The following is a 16,886-nucleotide window of genomic DNA, read 5'->3' on the forward strand; positions in this document are numbered from 1 at the left end:
AAATTCCATCTGATGGGTTCCTTTTTAATCCGTGGCAAACCCGTTCCTTTGTGGATCTCAGACTCAAACGAGGGAATGAGATTCTGTAAATGCACTGCAGCCCTGGATCAGCAGCTCTGTAATAATTGTTACTTCTTTTCTCTTCATGTGGGTTTTTTTTTTCCTGCAAAGGAACAGTTTTCCTCTCCTAATGAGTTTTTAGGCACAGCCAGCACGTGCGCTTTGCTGTGCCGGCAGTGGTGCTCCGCGTTGCTCAGATAGAAGCGCTGCCAAGGTGAGAAGCAGGAGCACTGGTTCAGAGACGGGCAGGGCTGTGGATGTTGGAAACTCAGTGATAAAAAGGCATTCATAAACTTTGTGAACATTTGTGCCCCTTAAAATAGCTGTTTCCACTTAGTCTGCTGCATGTGGCAGCTGTTTTCCCTGTCTTAAGTTCCACCAAAGACTCTTTGTCTTCAAGGATGGCAGTAGAGGACAGCAGGAACAACAACGTGGCATCTTATAAATGCCTGGAGAAGAGAATGATCCGAGGAGATCTTATAGTGACCTTCCAGTACCTGAAAGGGGCTCCAGGAAAGCTGGAGAGGGGCTGTTCGCAAAGGCTTGTGGGGATGGGACGAGGGGGAATGGGTATAAACCGGAGAGGGGCAGATTTAGGCTTGATATAAGGAAGAATTTCTCTACCATGAGAGTGGGGAGGCCCTGGGACAGGTTGTCCAGGACAGTTGTGGCTGCCCCATCCCTGGAGGTGTTCAAGGCCAGGTTGGATGGGGCTTGGAGCCCCTGAGCCAGTGGGAGGTGTCCCTGCCCATGGCAGAGAGGTTGGAACTGGATGATCTTTAAAGTCCCTTCCAACCTAAACTATTCTATGTTTCTAAATATCTTTTTAGTGCTTGCGAGGAATTATTTCTTAGAGATTTTATGTAAAAATATGTGACAATCACAGCTGATGACTTCTGTTATTTAAAATCTGTAAGATTTAAGAGTAGTTTTTAAAGGTGCCGGTGAGAAATGCTTTTACAAGGAGGCTGATTTGAAGGTAGCCTCTGTCTGATAAAAGTAAATGACCTGATGACCAGATCATCTAGCAGAGAAATCATCAGCCGTAGAAGATGGAAAATTGTTCACTTCTACGTTAGCAAGGCAGTGGCCGAAAGCAGAGGTGGTCTTCCTCATTCTGTCCATCCCATTCTGTGCTTTCTTGTGCTCTCGGGGTTCAGCTGTGCTGCCCTTGCCGAGCGCTCCCTTTTGCAGCTGGTGCATTCAGCATCTCCCAGGCAACAAAGATCGTAGTTTTGTTTCGGACCACAGGCAAGCAGTTCTCGGGATGGTAACCTGAGACAGTTTGTCTTTGCCAGGATTCAGTCCTTCCCCAGATTTAGAAGCTGCTCACATGGTGCGGGCTACAGGGCTGTAATTACTTTTACTTGCAAGGGACACCAGCAGCTGGAAAAAGGTCTTTGGACGTAGAGTTTTCCTTGCTCCTCATGGAAATCACCAGCGCAGGTGGAGAGGGGTGGTAGGAGAGCAGCTGCTGGGCACGAGCTTGTGTCCCTGTCACCGTTCTCTTCACTCTGCTCACCTTGCAAGCAGGTGGAGAGCCCCAAAGGGCACAAAACTGCCAGGGCTACAACACAGGTTACCTTTCTCGGTCTGCTTCTACGCAAGAAACCAACTACAGATGCTCATGTGTAGGAGACAAAGAATCAGCTCGGAAAAAGGGAATATTTTGACCAAATTTGGTGAAAATATTCACTTTGCCCTTTAAGTAATAGGCATGCATTAAATAAAACATGTCGAGTTGTGCGTCTTTTCCTGCTACTGTAAGTCAAAGTCGCTTTGTTTATTTAAGAAGCCAGAGGTTGAGTCGAGCCTTGGTCACTAAAAGAGCTGCAAGGCTTTTTGGAGAAGAGAATTAACAAGGGATTGGGCTCAGATCACGCAGGTTTGGTGTCTGATGTGTGCACTGTGGCTGTGTCTGTCCCCAGCAGCCTAACCACAAGCTCACGGGCATCCTTGTTCCAAAGCAAGCTTGAAGCAGCTCCTTGATTATTGCCTTTATGTGCAAAATAGAGGCATAATCTCATAAGTACCTTTTATTCCGGAACTACAAAAAGCCTTGTAAACACTAACTTAAATTATATATCACCTCAGAAATGAGGCTTCATCTTTGATTTAAAAACCAGCTGCCTTTAAGGTAAAAAAAAAAAAAGTGAGCATTACAGCAGAAGGCTCAAATTGTGAGAGAACTTCAGGGAAATAGAGCGGAATTCCTTTATTTCGCGGTGATAACTGCACTGAGAGGCGCAGACCCCAAGAACGAGAACTAGAGCAGTCAAGTTGTTTTTTCTGCCTATCAGCTGAGCTGTCTGTTTGAATTGCAAGATTCTTGTGTGCTGAGCAGATCTCAGATGAAGGTGAATTGGCCCCAGCGTGCAGTTAGTCATTTCCTGTCATGCTTTCATGTTTGAGTTCTGGTGTACTGGCTGCGACCTTTATTTCATGGGGCAAAGGGATTTTGAACTATTATTGCTGGGTTTGTGCCGCTGGAGAAGCCGTTGGGCATTTATGTGGCTCAGGGCCAGCTCTGCTGCGTTACAGGGGCATAAAGCAATCCAGTCCAAAATTAAACTTTCATTACTAGGTTATAATCCTCACAACATCCTTATTCTTCAGGACTCCCTTTTTTTCTTTCTATAATAGCCCGGGCATTATAAAGATCTCGCTGGGTTTCTGCATTTGGAAGGTTTAGGACATCCGAGGTGCTGTGCAAAGGAGCTCTGCTGTTTGAGTTTGGGGCATGGATGCGTTTTCCCGTTTGGTTTTGTTTCTGGAGAATGCTGACTTCACGGAGGGGCCCCGCTCCTCCTGCAAGGCTGTGGTTGCAGTGGTGTCTGGTGTTCCAGGGCTGTAGAGCACGGAGCAAGAAAAGCTTGAGCTTTTGAGAAGCTTGAGATGAGACAGCAACGCGCACTCACAGCTCAGAAACCAACCGTGTCCTGCGCTGCATCCAAAGCAGTGTGGGCAGCAGGGAGGGAGGGGATTCTGCCCCTCTGCTCCTCTCTGGGGAGACCTCATCTGGAGGATTGTGTCCAGTTCTGGAATCCTCAATAAAGAAGGAGATGGAGCTGTTGGAATGGGTGCAGAGGAGGCTACAAAGATGATCCAAGGGCTGGAGCAGCTTCCATATGAGGACAGGCTGAGAGAGTTGGGGTTGTTCAGCCTGGAGAAGAGAAGGCTCCCAGGAGACCTTGGAGTGACCTTCCAGTACCTGAAGGGGCTCCAGGAAAGCTGGAGAGGGGCTGTTCACAAAGGCTTGTGGGGATAGGATGAGGGGGAATGGGTATAAACTGGAGAGGGGCAGATTTAGACTGGACATAAGGAGGAATTTTTTCACCATGAGAGTGGTGAGACACTGGCCCAGGTTGCCCAGGGAAGCTGTGGCTGCCCCATCCCTGGAGGGGTTCCAGGCCAGGTTGGATGGGGCTTGGAGTCCCTGATCCAGTGGGAGGTGTCTCTGCCTATGGCAGAGGGGTGGAACTGAATGGGCTTTAAGGTCCCTTCCAACCCAAACTGATATTATTCTATGACAACAGATGCTACAACAGGCAGGGAGCACTGAAGGGCTGTATGCACCAAGGTGTAGCCTCATATACATTTATATATTCTCTCTTTGTGACTTTCTTGGTGAAACTTCATCCAGTCATGATGCCTTCCCTCAACCTTTTCTTGTCGGTCACTTCATAAGGACATGGAAAAAGAAGATTCGGAAATAAGTTATAGCACTTCTAAGCAACAGGCATTTCACTGTCCAGATCGGCTTCTGCCTAAACCTGGTGTGAAACCCAGGGCCTGGAGGCCAGATGCTACCAATTAATTTGTTTTATATGGTTGATGACTATCTTCAGGGTTTGTTTGGTGTTTTGCATTACTGTTGGTTGCCAGTAGGATGATGGTTAGTCTGCTCATTACTTCTGAAAGGTCTTTTCAGCTCTGCACAAGCAACAAGGTCCTCATTTTTGCCCAGTTTTCTAGTTGAAAGAGGAAATCTAAAGGAATTTGTGGATTTGACATTGGCAGACTCTCTCGATGTGATTTGTCCAACACCTACTAGGTGATGGCATTTTTGCCAGGGCTGTTGAGGCCGAGACACCGCAAGCAAATGGGAATCATATGTGTTCCCGTGTTGGTGGCTGCAGTGTGAACTGATGGTGTGGTCCAGCACTGGCAGCCTCTTGGCGATGGCACTGGAAGGGCTGGTGCTGAGCTGATGCTGTGCCCATTGGCTGTCATGGCCAAGGAGAACCTGAGGATTATGTGCTCTCCAATGTTTTTGGTATCACTGTTACCATAATTGAATGGGAGCAGATCCTTCTCTCTTAAATGGGATGACTAATGTGCTTCAGAGTTGAAGGGAGCAAGAGTTCACAAAGCTTCTTCCTTGCTCCTTTTTAAGAACTAATACGCACAGCCGTTTCCCTGGACTGCGACTCCCGCTTCTCCAATCCCACCAAAGCTCCTGTGCTCAGTGTGACACTGCCTGAAACTTGGCTCCAGTGTCTTTCTTCCTATTATGGTCACCCTGGCCATGTCCACAGCTGCTGCCCTGCCACCCGTTACGGGCTTCGGCAGCAGCCGGGGTTGGCACAGGCTCCTGCTGGCTCCGGCGGTCGGTGTTGCAGGGAAGGCACCTGCGATGTACGATGTGATACAAGCTTGTCTCTCTTCTCCCAAACCTCTCAAACACCAGCCAGAATCTCTTCTGGCCCATTTTTAAGCTGCAGCCTTCTTAACCATCTGGTAAAAGGGATTTCATTTGGCTGCGAGAAGTTTCTGATGTTCATATCATTTGATGTTCATGTTCATTTGGCTGCGAGAAGTTCATATCATGCTCCTCTGCTCTTGGACTTCCTCTTCAGTCGAGTCGTCTGTTTGAATCGTGACAGGTCCAAACTGCCCAAATGGTTTCAATTCCTGATTTCCTGTTGAGTGTGCAGAATTTGCTTACTTCGTATACATTTTGAATAAGATTAACAGCTGCTCTCTTGCGCAAACGTTCCATTTTCATGTCAGCACAATGACACGGGCTGCTTGTTCTGAGTGTGTCCCAACATCTCTGCTGCCCGTGGCTCTGCTCTGGGTCCCAGCTGCCCTCTGAAGGAGGAAGATTTTGTTCAGAACGTGAAATAGTTAATTAACTCTCATGGGCAATTAATAATAATTTTTTTAACTCATTCCCTCCTTTCTTCTAGGGCAGAATTTTGCATAGTAGGGACTCCTAATCTTCTTTCTCTGACCCTGGTAGAATTAACTTTCTCTATAGAAAATAAGACTTGAGCAAGAGCTGAACTGTCTGATGTCAGCCTGCACTCTGCTGTCCCTCTCTTGGGTTTTGGAAGGTGGGTGGACACGGTGAAGAAGAGGAATTCCTGTTTCTCTTCTTCCAAACCAGGTATCTTCATGCTTACCACGTGGCGCCTTCACCTCACAGCAGGATTCGGGGGGACCTGCTCGAGTAGGAAGGATGTGGGGAGGAAAGGAACAGCAGTAGCTGAAAACCAAATGTAAAGCGAGGTCTTGGTGACCAGCAGTTATCTCAGATGGGCAAACCCTCCTGGTTTTCCACTGTAACATGGAAAATTGGATTCTCATGCAACTGCAGCCTCATTAAAAGAAGATTCTTTACACAGCAGAGAAGGGTCAAAAGTCTCAGGGTGCACAGACTCAGAGCTTTGTCTTATTATCTCGAGATTATCCCACTATCTCATGAGGATTCTGCCTTTTGAGAGCCTGACTTATTACCAGCAGGTTTTCCTTTCACACAGGAAAACTTTTGGTTTATGTTTCCTTGTCTTAAGAGAAAGAATGAGGAATTTGGTGCTAGAGGAGAAAAGATCTCTGAACTGATTAGTGATTTGAAACCAGGGCAAAGTTTTGGAGTTCCTTAGAGCCCAGAACTTCCTCCTGACAGCCTCATATCCCTAATCCAGAGGAACAACAGCTTGCAGCCTGGGGATGTCGGGATTTATTGCAGAGCCAGTCGTGTCCTTGGCGAGTCTGTAAGCACATGAAAGAACAACAGCATATAGAAAGTAAATATTAGCATACGTATTGTACCATGTCACTAGCGTATAAAGTGATAAAGATGCTTCCTGTCTCTCATCCGGTGTGTCAGCCTGTTCTTCAAGGCAAAGGACACCTTTTACTGCCCTTACCAGAGTCGGGTTTTGTCTCTATTAGATCTTGAGTGCCTTCACTGCACTTGTAGCCTCACTTTTCAGCCTCTCCTCTCTGCGGGAAGCTGCTTTTGTGAAGGACTGGGCTCCCTATGTGCTCTCCCGGAACCCTTTCGCTCTGTGCAGGCTCTGTGCTGCTCAGCTTTGGCGTACCTGCACCTCTCTCTGCACCGCTGGGACCTCAGGTGAGGTTTGCTGTTGTTCACCTTGGACCCAGCGTGCTGTGCAAACAGCGCGGTGCATCTGGCAGGGCTCCTCTGGACAGGCTGTGGGATAACATCAGGGGAGATCTTCTTGGTTTAAAGGTAAAATCAGACATTTGTGGGATATTTGTGTTTTTAGGGCTTATCTTTATCTCTACGTAGAGCTGTTGGAAGGAGTCCATCTGGTGTGGTTTTGCACTCTGGAGGGAGGGCACCTCGGAGATCTCTACTGAACTTTAGGAAACCTTCAATTTGCCATTCTAAGACCGTATAAAAATCCTGCAGCAATTTAGCTGGACCTTGTGAATTGTCACGTGCTTTAGCAGTTTCGGCTACTTCTCCCTCGCAAAGCTGTGCGCGTTCGAAGCTGCTGCTTTGCTGAACTGAGGATGATTCTGACAGCACTTATTTCGCTTAAAATACAGGGTGTTTCCTCACAACTGTGCCAGCCATTTCGTTCAATGCATTGCAGATCTAGGAGCAGCCCACGACTGCTCTGGGCAGAACGTCGCTCTGCCCGTGCTTGGGGAGACGATTGCGGTGCAGCTCGCTCAGCAGAGCTTGGTGTACGCACATGCGAAGCGCAGCAACACGGTGCTGCAAGTGGGGCTGTGTTGCCTTACACCCAGCTGATTCATTTCTCTCTTGCCTCCTCCTCCTCCGAGGCGAGCTGCTGGAACCAAATCTTCCCTACGTGTTGGAAAAATGACCTGTAGCATCATCCTGTTGTGCTGGTGATGGGGGAGCTGCCAGGTGAGGTCTGTGGCTGCGCTGGTGGTCCTTGCAAGGACTCTGCTTCTCGTTGTGCGAGACCCCCTCAGAGTAACCCTTCATACTTTTAGATTTCCCAGCTGTCCATGGGGAGGCTCAGGCTGAAAGGCAGCTCGGAGGTGAGATTTGAGGGCAGGAAGTGACTCAGTGGTGCTCTGAGCAAGCGGGTGAAGGCTTGATGCAACACTGCTCCTGAGGGTGCTCTGTGCAGGCTGAATCTGGCTCAGATTGGGAGGGTTACCCTCCCAAAACTCTTGGCACCCTGCTGGCAAGCTGCCTCCAGCCTCTCGCCCAAAAGCAGGATCTATTTTAACAGCAGATTTGGGGGGTTTTGTTCCCACTATGCCAGGTCTAGAGCCACGCTCGTGGATTTGGGAGCAGAGCAAGAGGGTACAGAGTCAGCAGAGTGATGAAAAACCAACGCAGCGCCCCTGCCAGCCCCGCTCTGGGCTGCACAGAGCCCTTCCACAGAAGCAACATCAGGAAACACAGACTGCAAACGTTCCCAGCTTAACGGAGGGGCTGGAGCTGCCCCGCAGAGCAAGCAGATGGTTTCCCTTTTAGGGTCGGAGGCAGGCAGAAACAATTTCACACTGAGTCCAGGACCCATAATGGTTCTGGAAAGCCAACAGTAATAAAAAGTGTGCTTCTCCTCTTCTGACCTTGGAGTGTGTTGAAGAGTGTCTTCCAAAGCCTTGTCCCTGGCTGTTTTCATCCTTACATGGGGAATGCTTGCCTGTTCCGGCGAGGTTGTGCTTTCTCTTCTGCGTGTCTGTTTAGGTGTGAATTGCAACTGCACGAGCGGTGCTCGGAGCAGCCCAGGGACGATGGGAATAAGCAGGAACCTGACAGTCAAAGGCAGGTCTATTCCTGTATCCTGGAAGGATTAAGTGTTTCCCTAGGAATAGCCTTATGGGTTGCTCTAGGATGGCTTTGTGGAACAGCTGGTTGTGACCTGACAACAAACTGGTGTGAAGTTACACGGCGTTATAGGTTCACTGTGTACATGAGACCTCTCGCCGGAGTAGTTCATTGCAGCAGGAATCGTCTCAAAAGGATAGATAAACTCTTAAGTGATTGTGTTTAGCAGAAAGCCTGGCCCTGGAGAGCCTGTCCTGCCTCCTTTGCACAACAGTCCCAAGTTTTCAGACACTAAAATTAATGTCGTGGTCTCCTGGGGCTGTTGCTAAGCCGTTGGCTGCGTTGCTGTGGACAATGACACTAGGGTGGTGTTAGGTGCACGGTACGCTCTAATTAGAAAGTGGACTCCGCTGGGCGTCCTTGACAAATTGCTGACCTTTCTCATACGTGAAGCTATTCTCAGCTCTGTTCCAGACCGATCGGATTTGCATCCTGAGGCACTTTAAATGTTGTTTGTGAGACGAGCTCTTGTTCCCAAAGCTGTTTGTTGTGTAGAACCTGGGAGGAACTGAGCTTCCTTTTCTCCGTGAGTGCAACCGTCCCTGTCAGGGAAAGGACAGGCAGCTGGCAGGCGCATCTCTCTTGTTTATTTTTGCCCTCAGCCAGCCAGCGAGACAGCTGAGGGAATGCCCCACAGCCCGTTCCATCGTCCCGTGTGCGAGGAACCTGCTCCAGCAGGCGTTGTCCCACAGGGACCGCAGCCGTCTGGGAATGGGTGAGCGAGCCCTCTCTTTGCAGCTTAAATCCCATCATTTTAGGGTGACTCCTTGGTGTTTGAAGGCATTTCTTACATCAGCTAATGCTTACAGGGTGGTGCAGACAGCAGCGTGAGTGCGTGCTAATTAGGTGACTGCCTGTCTTGTGCCTTCTAAATCTGAGCCTCAATCAAAAGGGTTTTTAATGCATTTTAAAACTCCAACTCGTTGTGTTTATGAATGGAGACAATTTCCAGGTTCCTCATTACAATCACAGTAAGAATTGCGGCCTTTTGTACTGTTTCTTTTCCTCTTTTTTCCTTTCGTCCCACCTTTTTCTTCTCCATGAATTTGATCTCCCGGCAGCACCATATCCTCAGGGGCGAAGATGCAGAGTTTGCTTTGGCGTTCCGTAGGGCTCTGACAGCCCTGCCCGGCACTGCATGCTAGCCCAGAACAAAGAGAGCAAACAGCTTATCTAATACAAATAACCCTGAGCAAACTTCCCTGGCCTGTTCCTTTTTTTCCGTGGAAAAAGCAGCGCGGAGTCTGATCCCATACACTCAAAGCAGTCTCAGCCATGTGATGCTCCTGGGACTTGCTCTGCTGGCAGCCTGTGCATCTGCCAGCCTGGATGGGAACTGCTCCAAGCAGAGGAAAGGGACACCTTCCACTGGATCAGGTTGCTCCAAGCCCCATCCAACCTGGCCTTGAACCCCTCCAGGGATGGAGCAGCCACCACTGCTCTGGGCAACCTGTTCCAGGGCCTCCCCACCCTCACTGGAAAACATTTCTCCCTAAAATCTCGCCTAAATCTCCTCTCTTTCAGCTTAAATTTACCCTGTCCACCTCCTGCCACTGCTGTCCTTTGGTTTGAGAGTGTGGACTGGGGCTCATGGAGGGACCGTGTCCAGGTTGGGCACAGCAGTGCGCTGGAGACCGACTCCGTGCCACCAGTAAATGCCAAGATTTCTCCATCCCAGTTGTTTTTTCCTCGTGTTTTCTGCTGTCCTCTGACCCCGGATTACAGGACCCCGGGGAAAAAAGCACAGCCCATTGAGCAAACATGGCAGCTCCCTTCTCCAGCGGCTCCCAGGCTAGGAGTGCTCATTAGAAGCCCTTTAATTACAGACACACCTTGGAAAGTTCCCTTCATAACAGAACTGGGAGGAGGAGGAAGGTTATTAATTTGATTTTCATTTTCATTCTGTGCCGAAGAGAAAGGTCCCGGGTGGCTTCAGGGAGTGAAGGCAGGTGGGTAGTAGAGGAGGAGGAGGTGGGTGAGAAGTGGCCGTGCGATGTGTTGGGGGTACAGGAGCTGCTGCCTGCCTGGGGGAGCTCTCAGGGTGCCCCAAAGCGGGACAGAGCTGGGGCAGCGGATCCAATTCTGTGCCCTGGCACCCATCTGGCTTCCCTGTGGAAACCACTCCGAGTGCTTGCCCCATCATTGGGAACAGACTGGGAATTGCCCAGCCCAGCCCAGCCTGCCTTGTTCCACACATCTGGGGCTCTGGAGTGGTGGCCCTAAGCCCTTGTTGCTCACAGGGACACACCGTGGAGCTGCGGCCACAGCCACGCGCACCAGCTCGCCGCACCGGAGGGTGCGGAGCGGTCAGCGGAGCAGACAATGGCCGCGGCAGCAACTGGGTGAGGAGAGCATCTGAAAAGGGACTTTGTTCCCCTTCTGTTGGTCACGTAGCCATGTGGGAACACTAGATTTATTCACCGGCAGTCCTATCAGCACATACCAGGCTTGACAACAGCTGGGAGCTGTGTGGCTTGACCAAGAATAGCCCTGGGGAGCTCGTTGCCCTGAGTCAGAGCTGTCTGGATCAGCTCCTGCCCTGGAGGCCCTCCCGGCGTAAGGGAGACGGCCGGTGCGGCTGGGAGCCGGAGAGGAGGCAGGCGCAGGGGCTGGCGGCGAGCTCCTTGCCCCATTAAGTGCTAAATTGTAGATTGAGCCATAATAACTCTTTCTGAAGTGGGTGAGTTCATGAAGAAACTGCAGCGTGTGGTGCTCTGCAGCTGACTGCTCAGATGTAATTCCATGGGCTTGTCTACACTTGATAGCAACCTGTATTTAAGGAGGGAGTGATTTTGCAAGTGGAAAACTCCATATTTGGGAATAACCAGGTTAAACTAGAGGGTGGATACTCTTCTTCTGGAGTTGGTGCTCCAAAGAAAGTGCAATAGTTCCACAAACCTTTTGTCTGAGAGGGAGACAAGGGGCAACAAGAGATGTCTGATCTGAATGCAAAACCCCAGCACCTCTGCTGCTTGTAAAACAACCCACCCTCCCCAACGCTTTACCGCTGAAGAGTGTTTGTAGTTGGAGCAACATGTGCAAAACGGTTTGCTGGGATGTGGCTTTGTAGCCAGGCGCAGCGTGGGGTGCCTGCTTTCTGCTTCCCTGTGGAGCAGCTGCTTTAAAGTTCTGGAGAGCTTCCAGAATTTGAAACGCTGGCAGAGCGTCAGCTCGCGGGGCCGTCAGGAGGAATCCTGCCATCGAGCCAGGGCTGTGCTGGTGGCTGAGCACGGGGCTCCGGAGGGCTGCTTGCTAGATGGATGTCCCTCGAGGTGGTTGGTGCTCCGATGGGACAGCAGGCGTGCACCCACCCAGTGTGTGCGTGGTCCTGTTTTCAGTGCCAGATCAAAACTTTTCATGCCAAAACCATCTCTCTTTTGGGCATCATTTACACTTTGCTTCCCAGCAAGGAGGCAAGCAGTGAGAAATTCACCTCCATGCTTACGTGTCTAGGTTTCTGAGTGATGCCTGAGTGCTTCAACTGTTGCACTTGAGGATAAACCTGAAGAAAAATTCATCCTTGAATGTACATTGGCTTTTTTTTGGAAGTGTGTACGGGTATCGTGTCCGGATAGCGGGTGTTTGTGGCTCAGTGTAGGGATCAGTGGCTCTTGTTGTCTGGAGATGGCAGGAGTGTGCGGGGATGTTCCAGGCAGTGTAAGCTGATCCTGAGCCATTGTTTCGCTGGTCTCTCAGCAGGGGAAGGAGGCCCTCAGGCTGGCACCATGACAGAGTGCTTCGACTGCGACAACTGCAAGGAGTCCTTGTATGGGCGCAAGTACATCCAGATGGACAATGGCCCCTACTGCATCCCCTGCTACGATGCCCACTTTGCCAACACCTGTGATGAGTGCAAGGAGCTGATTGGCCACGACTGCAGAGTGAGTATGGGATGTGCAGCCGGGCAGGGCCCTTCCCTGGTGCGATGGGTCTCATCTTGGCTGTCCTCTCCAGGAGCTGTACTACGAGGATCGCCATTACCACGAGCACTGCTTTCGTTGTTTCCGCTGTGACCGTTCTCTGGCCGACGAGCCGTTTACCTGCCAAGGAGAGGAGCTGCTGTGCAACGACTGCTACTGCAGCGAGTTCTCCTCTAAATGCATTGCCTGCGAGAAGACAGTCATGCCAGGTAGGAACGGGCAGACTTGAGCACTGCAGTTTGTTCCCGGTCCCAGCAGCGTCACCTAGAACTGCAGGGTCCAACACCAGGGCAGCAAGGGAGAGAGCTGAATTCCTGCTTTCCTGCCCCACTGGCACCGCATAGAGCGGACCGGGCACCTTACTTGTCTGCCGAGACAGCAGGATCCTGAGCTGCAATCACCACAGGAGCCCTATCCCTGTGTTCCACTTCGTCATGGGGAAGTGAGCTGGGGAGGAGATAACAAAGATATTCCTGGGCATTTGCTGATGTGTGCTGATGAGAAGAGAAGGAATGACTGGAGGTGTGTGAGCGTCTCTGGAGAGGGCCTGAGGCAAGGGAGTGGCTTTGCTTGGCCGTTCTGCCACCATGGTTAGATGTAGGTTACAACAGGCATCTCTGCCGCTGCCTGTGTGCCGGTGCTGGCGGCACGTTCGTTCCCACAACCTTACCTTTGCGGCTTCGAGGTGGGCCTGGGGCCTCCCCTCTCCAGCTCCCTGCAGTCCTGTGCTGCCATGAGGAGGGCAGGCACGGAGCTGGGTGTGTAGGGCCACAATTTATCCTGCACAATCTCCTGTGTGTGCCTGTGCTGCTCCCTCCTGTCACTGAACGACTTTCTCCGCAGGATCCCGTAAGCTGGAGTACAACGGACAAACCTGGCATGAGCATTGCTTCATATGCAGCAGCTGCCAGCAGCCCATCGGGTCACGATCCTTCATCCCAGACAAGAAGGATTATTACTGTGTCCCCTGTTATGAGAGCAAGTTCGCTCCTCGCTGCACCCGTTGCAAAAAGGTATGTCTGGCCCAACAGTCCCACATTCTCTGGTCCAGGGATGTGTTTCCCGCTCCTGTCTGGCCCTACCAGAGAAGGGTTCAGGTGTCTGCACCTCTGGTCCTGCCTGGTGGCCCATCTCCTCGTGCCTGTGTGTCACCAACGTGCGCTCTCTCTCCCCGCAGACCCTGACCAAGGGAGGAGTGACTTACCGGGATGAGCCGTGGCACAAGGAGTGTTTCGTCTGCACAGGCTGCAAGACGCCCCTGGCTGGGCAGCAGTTCACCTCCCAGGATGACAACCCGTACTGCATCAAGTGCTTCGGGAACCTCTACGCCAAGAAGTGCAGCGCCTGCACGAAGCCCATCACAGGTGAGCAGAACAGCTCTGGTTACGGGGTGCTTCTGCAGAGCAGGCATGGCCAACCTGCCCTGATTCCAGACACAAGGGGACTCCTCTGGGAGAAGCTGCTCTCTCGAGTGACCCAGGACCGTGCGATCCATACGTGTCTCACCGTGCAGGTGTCTCCAGGTGCGTCAGTCCTCCTGGGAACACGTGCAGGGGAGCGCAAGGTGCTTTCAGGCACCGAAACAACTGCAGCTGCTTTCCGAGGAACCCCTTGAGAGAGGATCTCTTTGTCGCTGTAGTCCTAGGGCTGCTGGTGTCCCTTTATCTGCATCGTTCAAAGCAGTGAACTGCGTCCCTTGGGGAGGAATTCCTTCTGTAAAGGGGTAAAGGCTCTCAAAATAACCCCTCACAGCGTGACTTCGTGTCTCTAGCTTGCCTCGTGTGAGGCTGGTTGCCACATCCTGGGGAAAGATTGCACACAGTCAGGGAAAGCCAGAGAATTGCAGCTGTAGCTGGGGCAACAACTGCAGCAGGGGAGTCTGGACCTGTCGTAAGACAGGGAAAACAGGGGGTCCTTTTCTGAAGAAACCCCTGAGAGGGTCTGCCCTCCTTCCTCTCCTCCTCGCTTTGACCTTTCCCTTCGCAACTTGCGTCTCTTGCTGCTGGGAAGGCGAGCAAAGCCATGAATCAGCTGGTGACTCAGAAGATGACTCTGGCTGAGGACAGGGCAGTTCCTGGGCACCCCGTTTCCCGTCTGGTCCTTATCAGTTTGTCGCAGTCCTGGGGAGAAGGAGGTCAGAGCCCCTGAGTCTGACCACTGTTGGCAAGAGGAAGGAAGCTGCCCGTGGAGCCTCTGCAGGAGCATGGGCTTGAGCTGGTGGTAGGAGAGCTCTTCCCAGGATTTCACTAGTGCTGTCCTTGGAAGGAGCTGCTCCAGGCAGTGCTGCCGGGCGCTCCTGACACCCACCTTCTTTGCTGTGATGGTGCAACTCCGCTTCCTTCTCCTCTTTGGGGAGAAAATGATGGTTCTGGTCTAAGGATCTCAATGCTCCAAAATCTGGTGTGAAATCATTTTGGTCCTTTTCACCCCAAGAGTGGAGATTTGTGTTTTAGATGTATTCGATACCGGGAGGGCGGTGTTTAGGTACCACAGCGCAGTGCTGCATGTGGAGGTGAACAGACCAGGACCTTTTATGTGTGGGGAGCTCATCCCACTTTCCTCAGGAGTTCTAACACAGTGCCCTCTGTCCCTCCTGCAGGCTTTGGCGGTGGTAAATACGTCTCCTTTGAGGACCGTCACTGGCATCATAATTGCTTTAACTGCGCCCGCTGCAACACCTCACTGGTTGGGAAAGGCTTCATCCCTGACAACGATGAGATCCTGTGCCGCGACTGCAGCAGCGATCTATGAGCTTCTGAGGACACCGTGGGGCAGGGGCTTTCTCCATTCTTCAGGGTCTTTGTGCCAGATACCCCAGCAGTATTTCAGGGGCAGGGCACGAGGCGCAGGAGATGGGGGCTGACTCCGAACCGCGGTGCCTTCTGGGGGTTCCTGTGCCCCTCCCTGAAGGCTAGAGTACGCTATGCTATGGCTCTGGGCAGAGTCAAAGCTAAATAAAGTTGAAAAAGGAGCTTCAAGATCCCCCCATTATTTACTCTTTCCTTTTGCTTCCTGTCTGACCAGGCACAAGCTGAGCCCAGGACGCTGGCTGAGCAAGGGGCAGCAGCTTCAGCGCTGGGCTGCTGGGTCTGCACGCTGGCAGCGTGTGTTTGCCTCCCCCTGGCACTGTGCTGACTTTTCTCTTTTCCTCCTGTGTTTCCCTTGCTCTGTGTGATACAAGGCGGCAGCTCCTGGTCTCCGTGTGGCCTGGCCTGCGGAGCGGATGGCTTTGCAGCACAGCCTTTCTGTACACGTGGCTGCCCTGTGGTGATGCAGGTGTGAAGGGTACTCTCTGCCCTGTTTTGGGAGGCTTGGAGACACCAGGCTGGAGTGTGGCCAGGAGAAGAGTGTGTCCCCTACCAAGTGGGATCCCTGTAGCCACCTCGCTGTTTGTGGGCCAGACCTTTTCCTCTGCACGTCTCCTTGGAGGTGCTCTTACTCAGATATGGATGAGGAGCTCAAATCGCTTGCAGGTACGAGGCATTTTGCACCCACCACCTCCCTGCCCCATTCCTGTCCATCTGTGCTGGGGTCTCCTACGGCTGCCTCTGAGCTGGAGCTGGTGGGTATCAGCCCACTGGTGGTCCCTGTGGAGATGCACCTGGCAGAGCCATGGAGAAGGGCGTGCTGAAGGCTGAGAACACCGAGAGCTTTATTCTGTCCCTCTCTGCCAGTGGCACTGGAGGCACTGGAGACTTTCTGTTAACTGGGGGAGAGGAGGGCTGCCCGCAGGCTGCTGGGAGCACCAGAGCGGAGCGTCTGCAGGATTGCAAAGATCAGCTGAGGTGCCCACAACCTGTTTCTGCCAGGGCTGTGACCCCATCCTGGCAGGCAGAGTGGCAGCTCATCCCTTGTTGGGATGCAAAGCAAAGCCGAGTTGGCACCTGGGCTGCCCTAAGGAGGGGCTTTTGCATCTCACGGTTCCCTGTGTTTGCCCTAATTGTGCAAAATAGGACATTTTGAACCAGCGTGGACTGGCACAAGGGCTTGAACCATCCTTTCGTGACGGCAGAGCTGGCCCTGCGCCCCTCTGCAGTGGGATGCTCATGCCCGCCTTGTCTCTCCACCTTCTTGCTTCCGTCTTGCTGGGACGCTTACGCTGCCTCTGCTTTCCTGCTTAGACCCCCACCTGCTTTTCTGAAAGCACCTTCTTGTGGGTTTTTTTTTCCCCCCTTTTGTACTCTTTTTGTTATGAATATCTGTCATTTTGTAACCAAGTGCAGGAGGAAGGGGCAAGTCCCCCCCCTCCCCGGCTTCACTTAGGAACCGAAAATGTTATGCATGTTGGAATGTTATTCACTCTGTATTCAGCCCCTTGTTGAACCTTTGTTTTGAAAGCTTTGATGCAGGCAAATCAGAGTTTGTGTGTTTGCTATTCTGAGGAGCTTGGAGCAGTCTCTAGAAGGAAGTGTCCGAAACCTCAGCCTCCTGTGTATTTCCTACAGCTTTATATAATAAACCATTTCAGTGATGCTTGCTCTCCTGTGTTTCTCAAACAGCGGCAGAGGCACAGGGCTGTCGGAATCGGCGTTACAGCTCTTGTTCTCACCCCAACCCCTGCAGCTCTTGTTCTTCCCCCAGCCCCGAATTGGAGGCAGCCCATCGCATCCCCTGTTCCTAAAGCATCGCCATCATTTTTCAGTTCCCCGTGTTTGCCTTAAATGTGCAAAATAGGACATTTTGAACCACCCTGGACCAGCACAAGGGCTTCAACTGTCCTTTCCCGATGGCAGAGCTGGTCCTGCGCCCCTGAGCTGGCTGTCGGGTCGAGCTCAGGGATGTTGCCCTGCTGTGATAGCTGGGCTGGATGGCTGCGATACCAAATCGTATCCGTC

General features: G+C 51.8%; 1 protein-coding gene across 4 annotated transcripts in view; it reads left to right on the forward strand.

Annotated features, from left to right (window-relative positions):
• The window catches only part of FHL3 (four and a half LIM domains 3), a 30,143-nt gene extending 13,627 nt beyond the window's left edge, over positions 1–16,516 (forward strand). For 2 of the 4 annotated variants that reach the window (XM_054086291.1, XM_054086288.1), the window contains exons 2-6: positions 11,831–12,012; positions 12,086–12,260; positions 12,895–13,064; positions 13,229–13,415; positions 14,651–16,516. In XM_054086291.1, the coding sequence (XP_053942266.1) occupies positions 11,857–12,012; positions 12,086–12,260; positions 12,895–13,064; positions 13,229–13,415; positions 14,651–14,802 (840 nt within the window). In that variant the 5' untranslated portion in view covers positions 11,831–11,856 and the 3' untranslated portion in view covers positions 14,803–16,516. Of the gene's footprint in view, positions 1–11,827; positions 12,013–12,085; positions 12,261–12,894; positions 13,065–13,228; positions 13,416–14,650 lie in introns of all 4 variants that reach the window. The other 2 variants (XM_054086289.1, XM_054086287.1) reach the window with 1 other exon arrangement.
• The last annotated feature ends 370 nt before the right edge of the window (positions 16,517–16,886 follow it).

This window comes from Cuculus canorus, chromosome 22 (genome assembly GCF_017976375.1).
Source record: "Cuculus canorus isolate bCucCan1 chromosome 22, bCucCan1.pri, whole genome shotgun sequence".
NCBI classification, from domain to species: domain Eukaryota; kingdom Metazoa; phylum Chordata; class Aves; order Cuculiformes; family Cuculidae; genus Cuculus; species Cuculus canorus.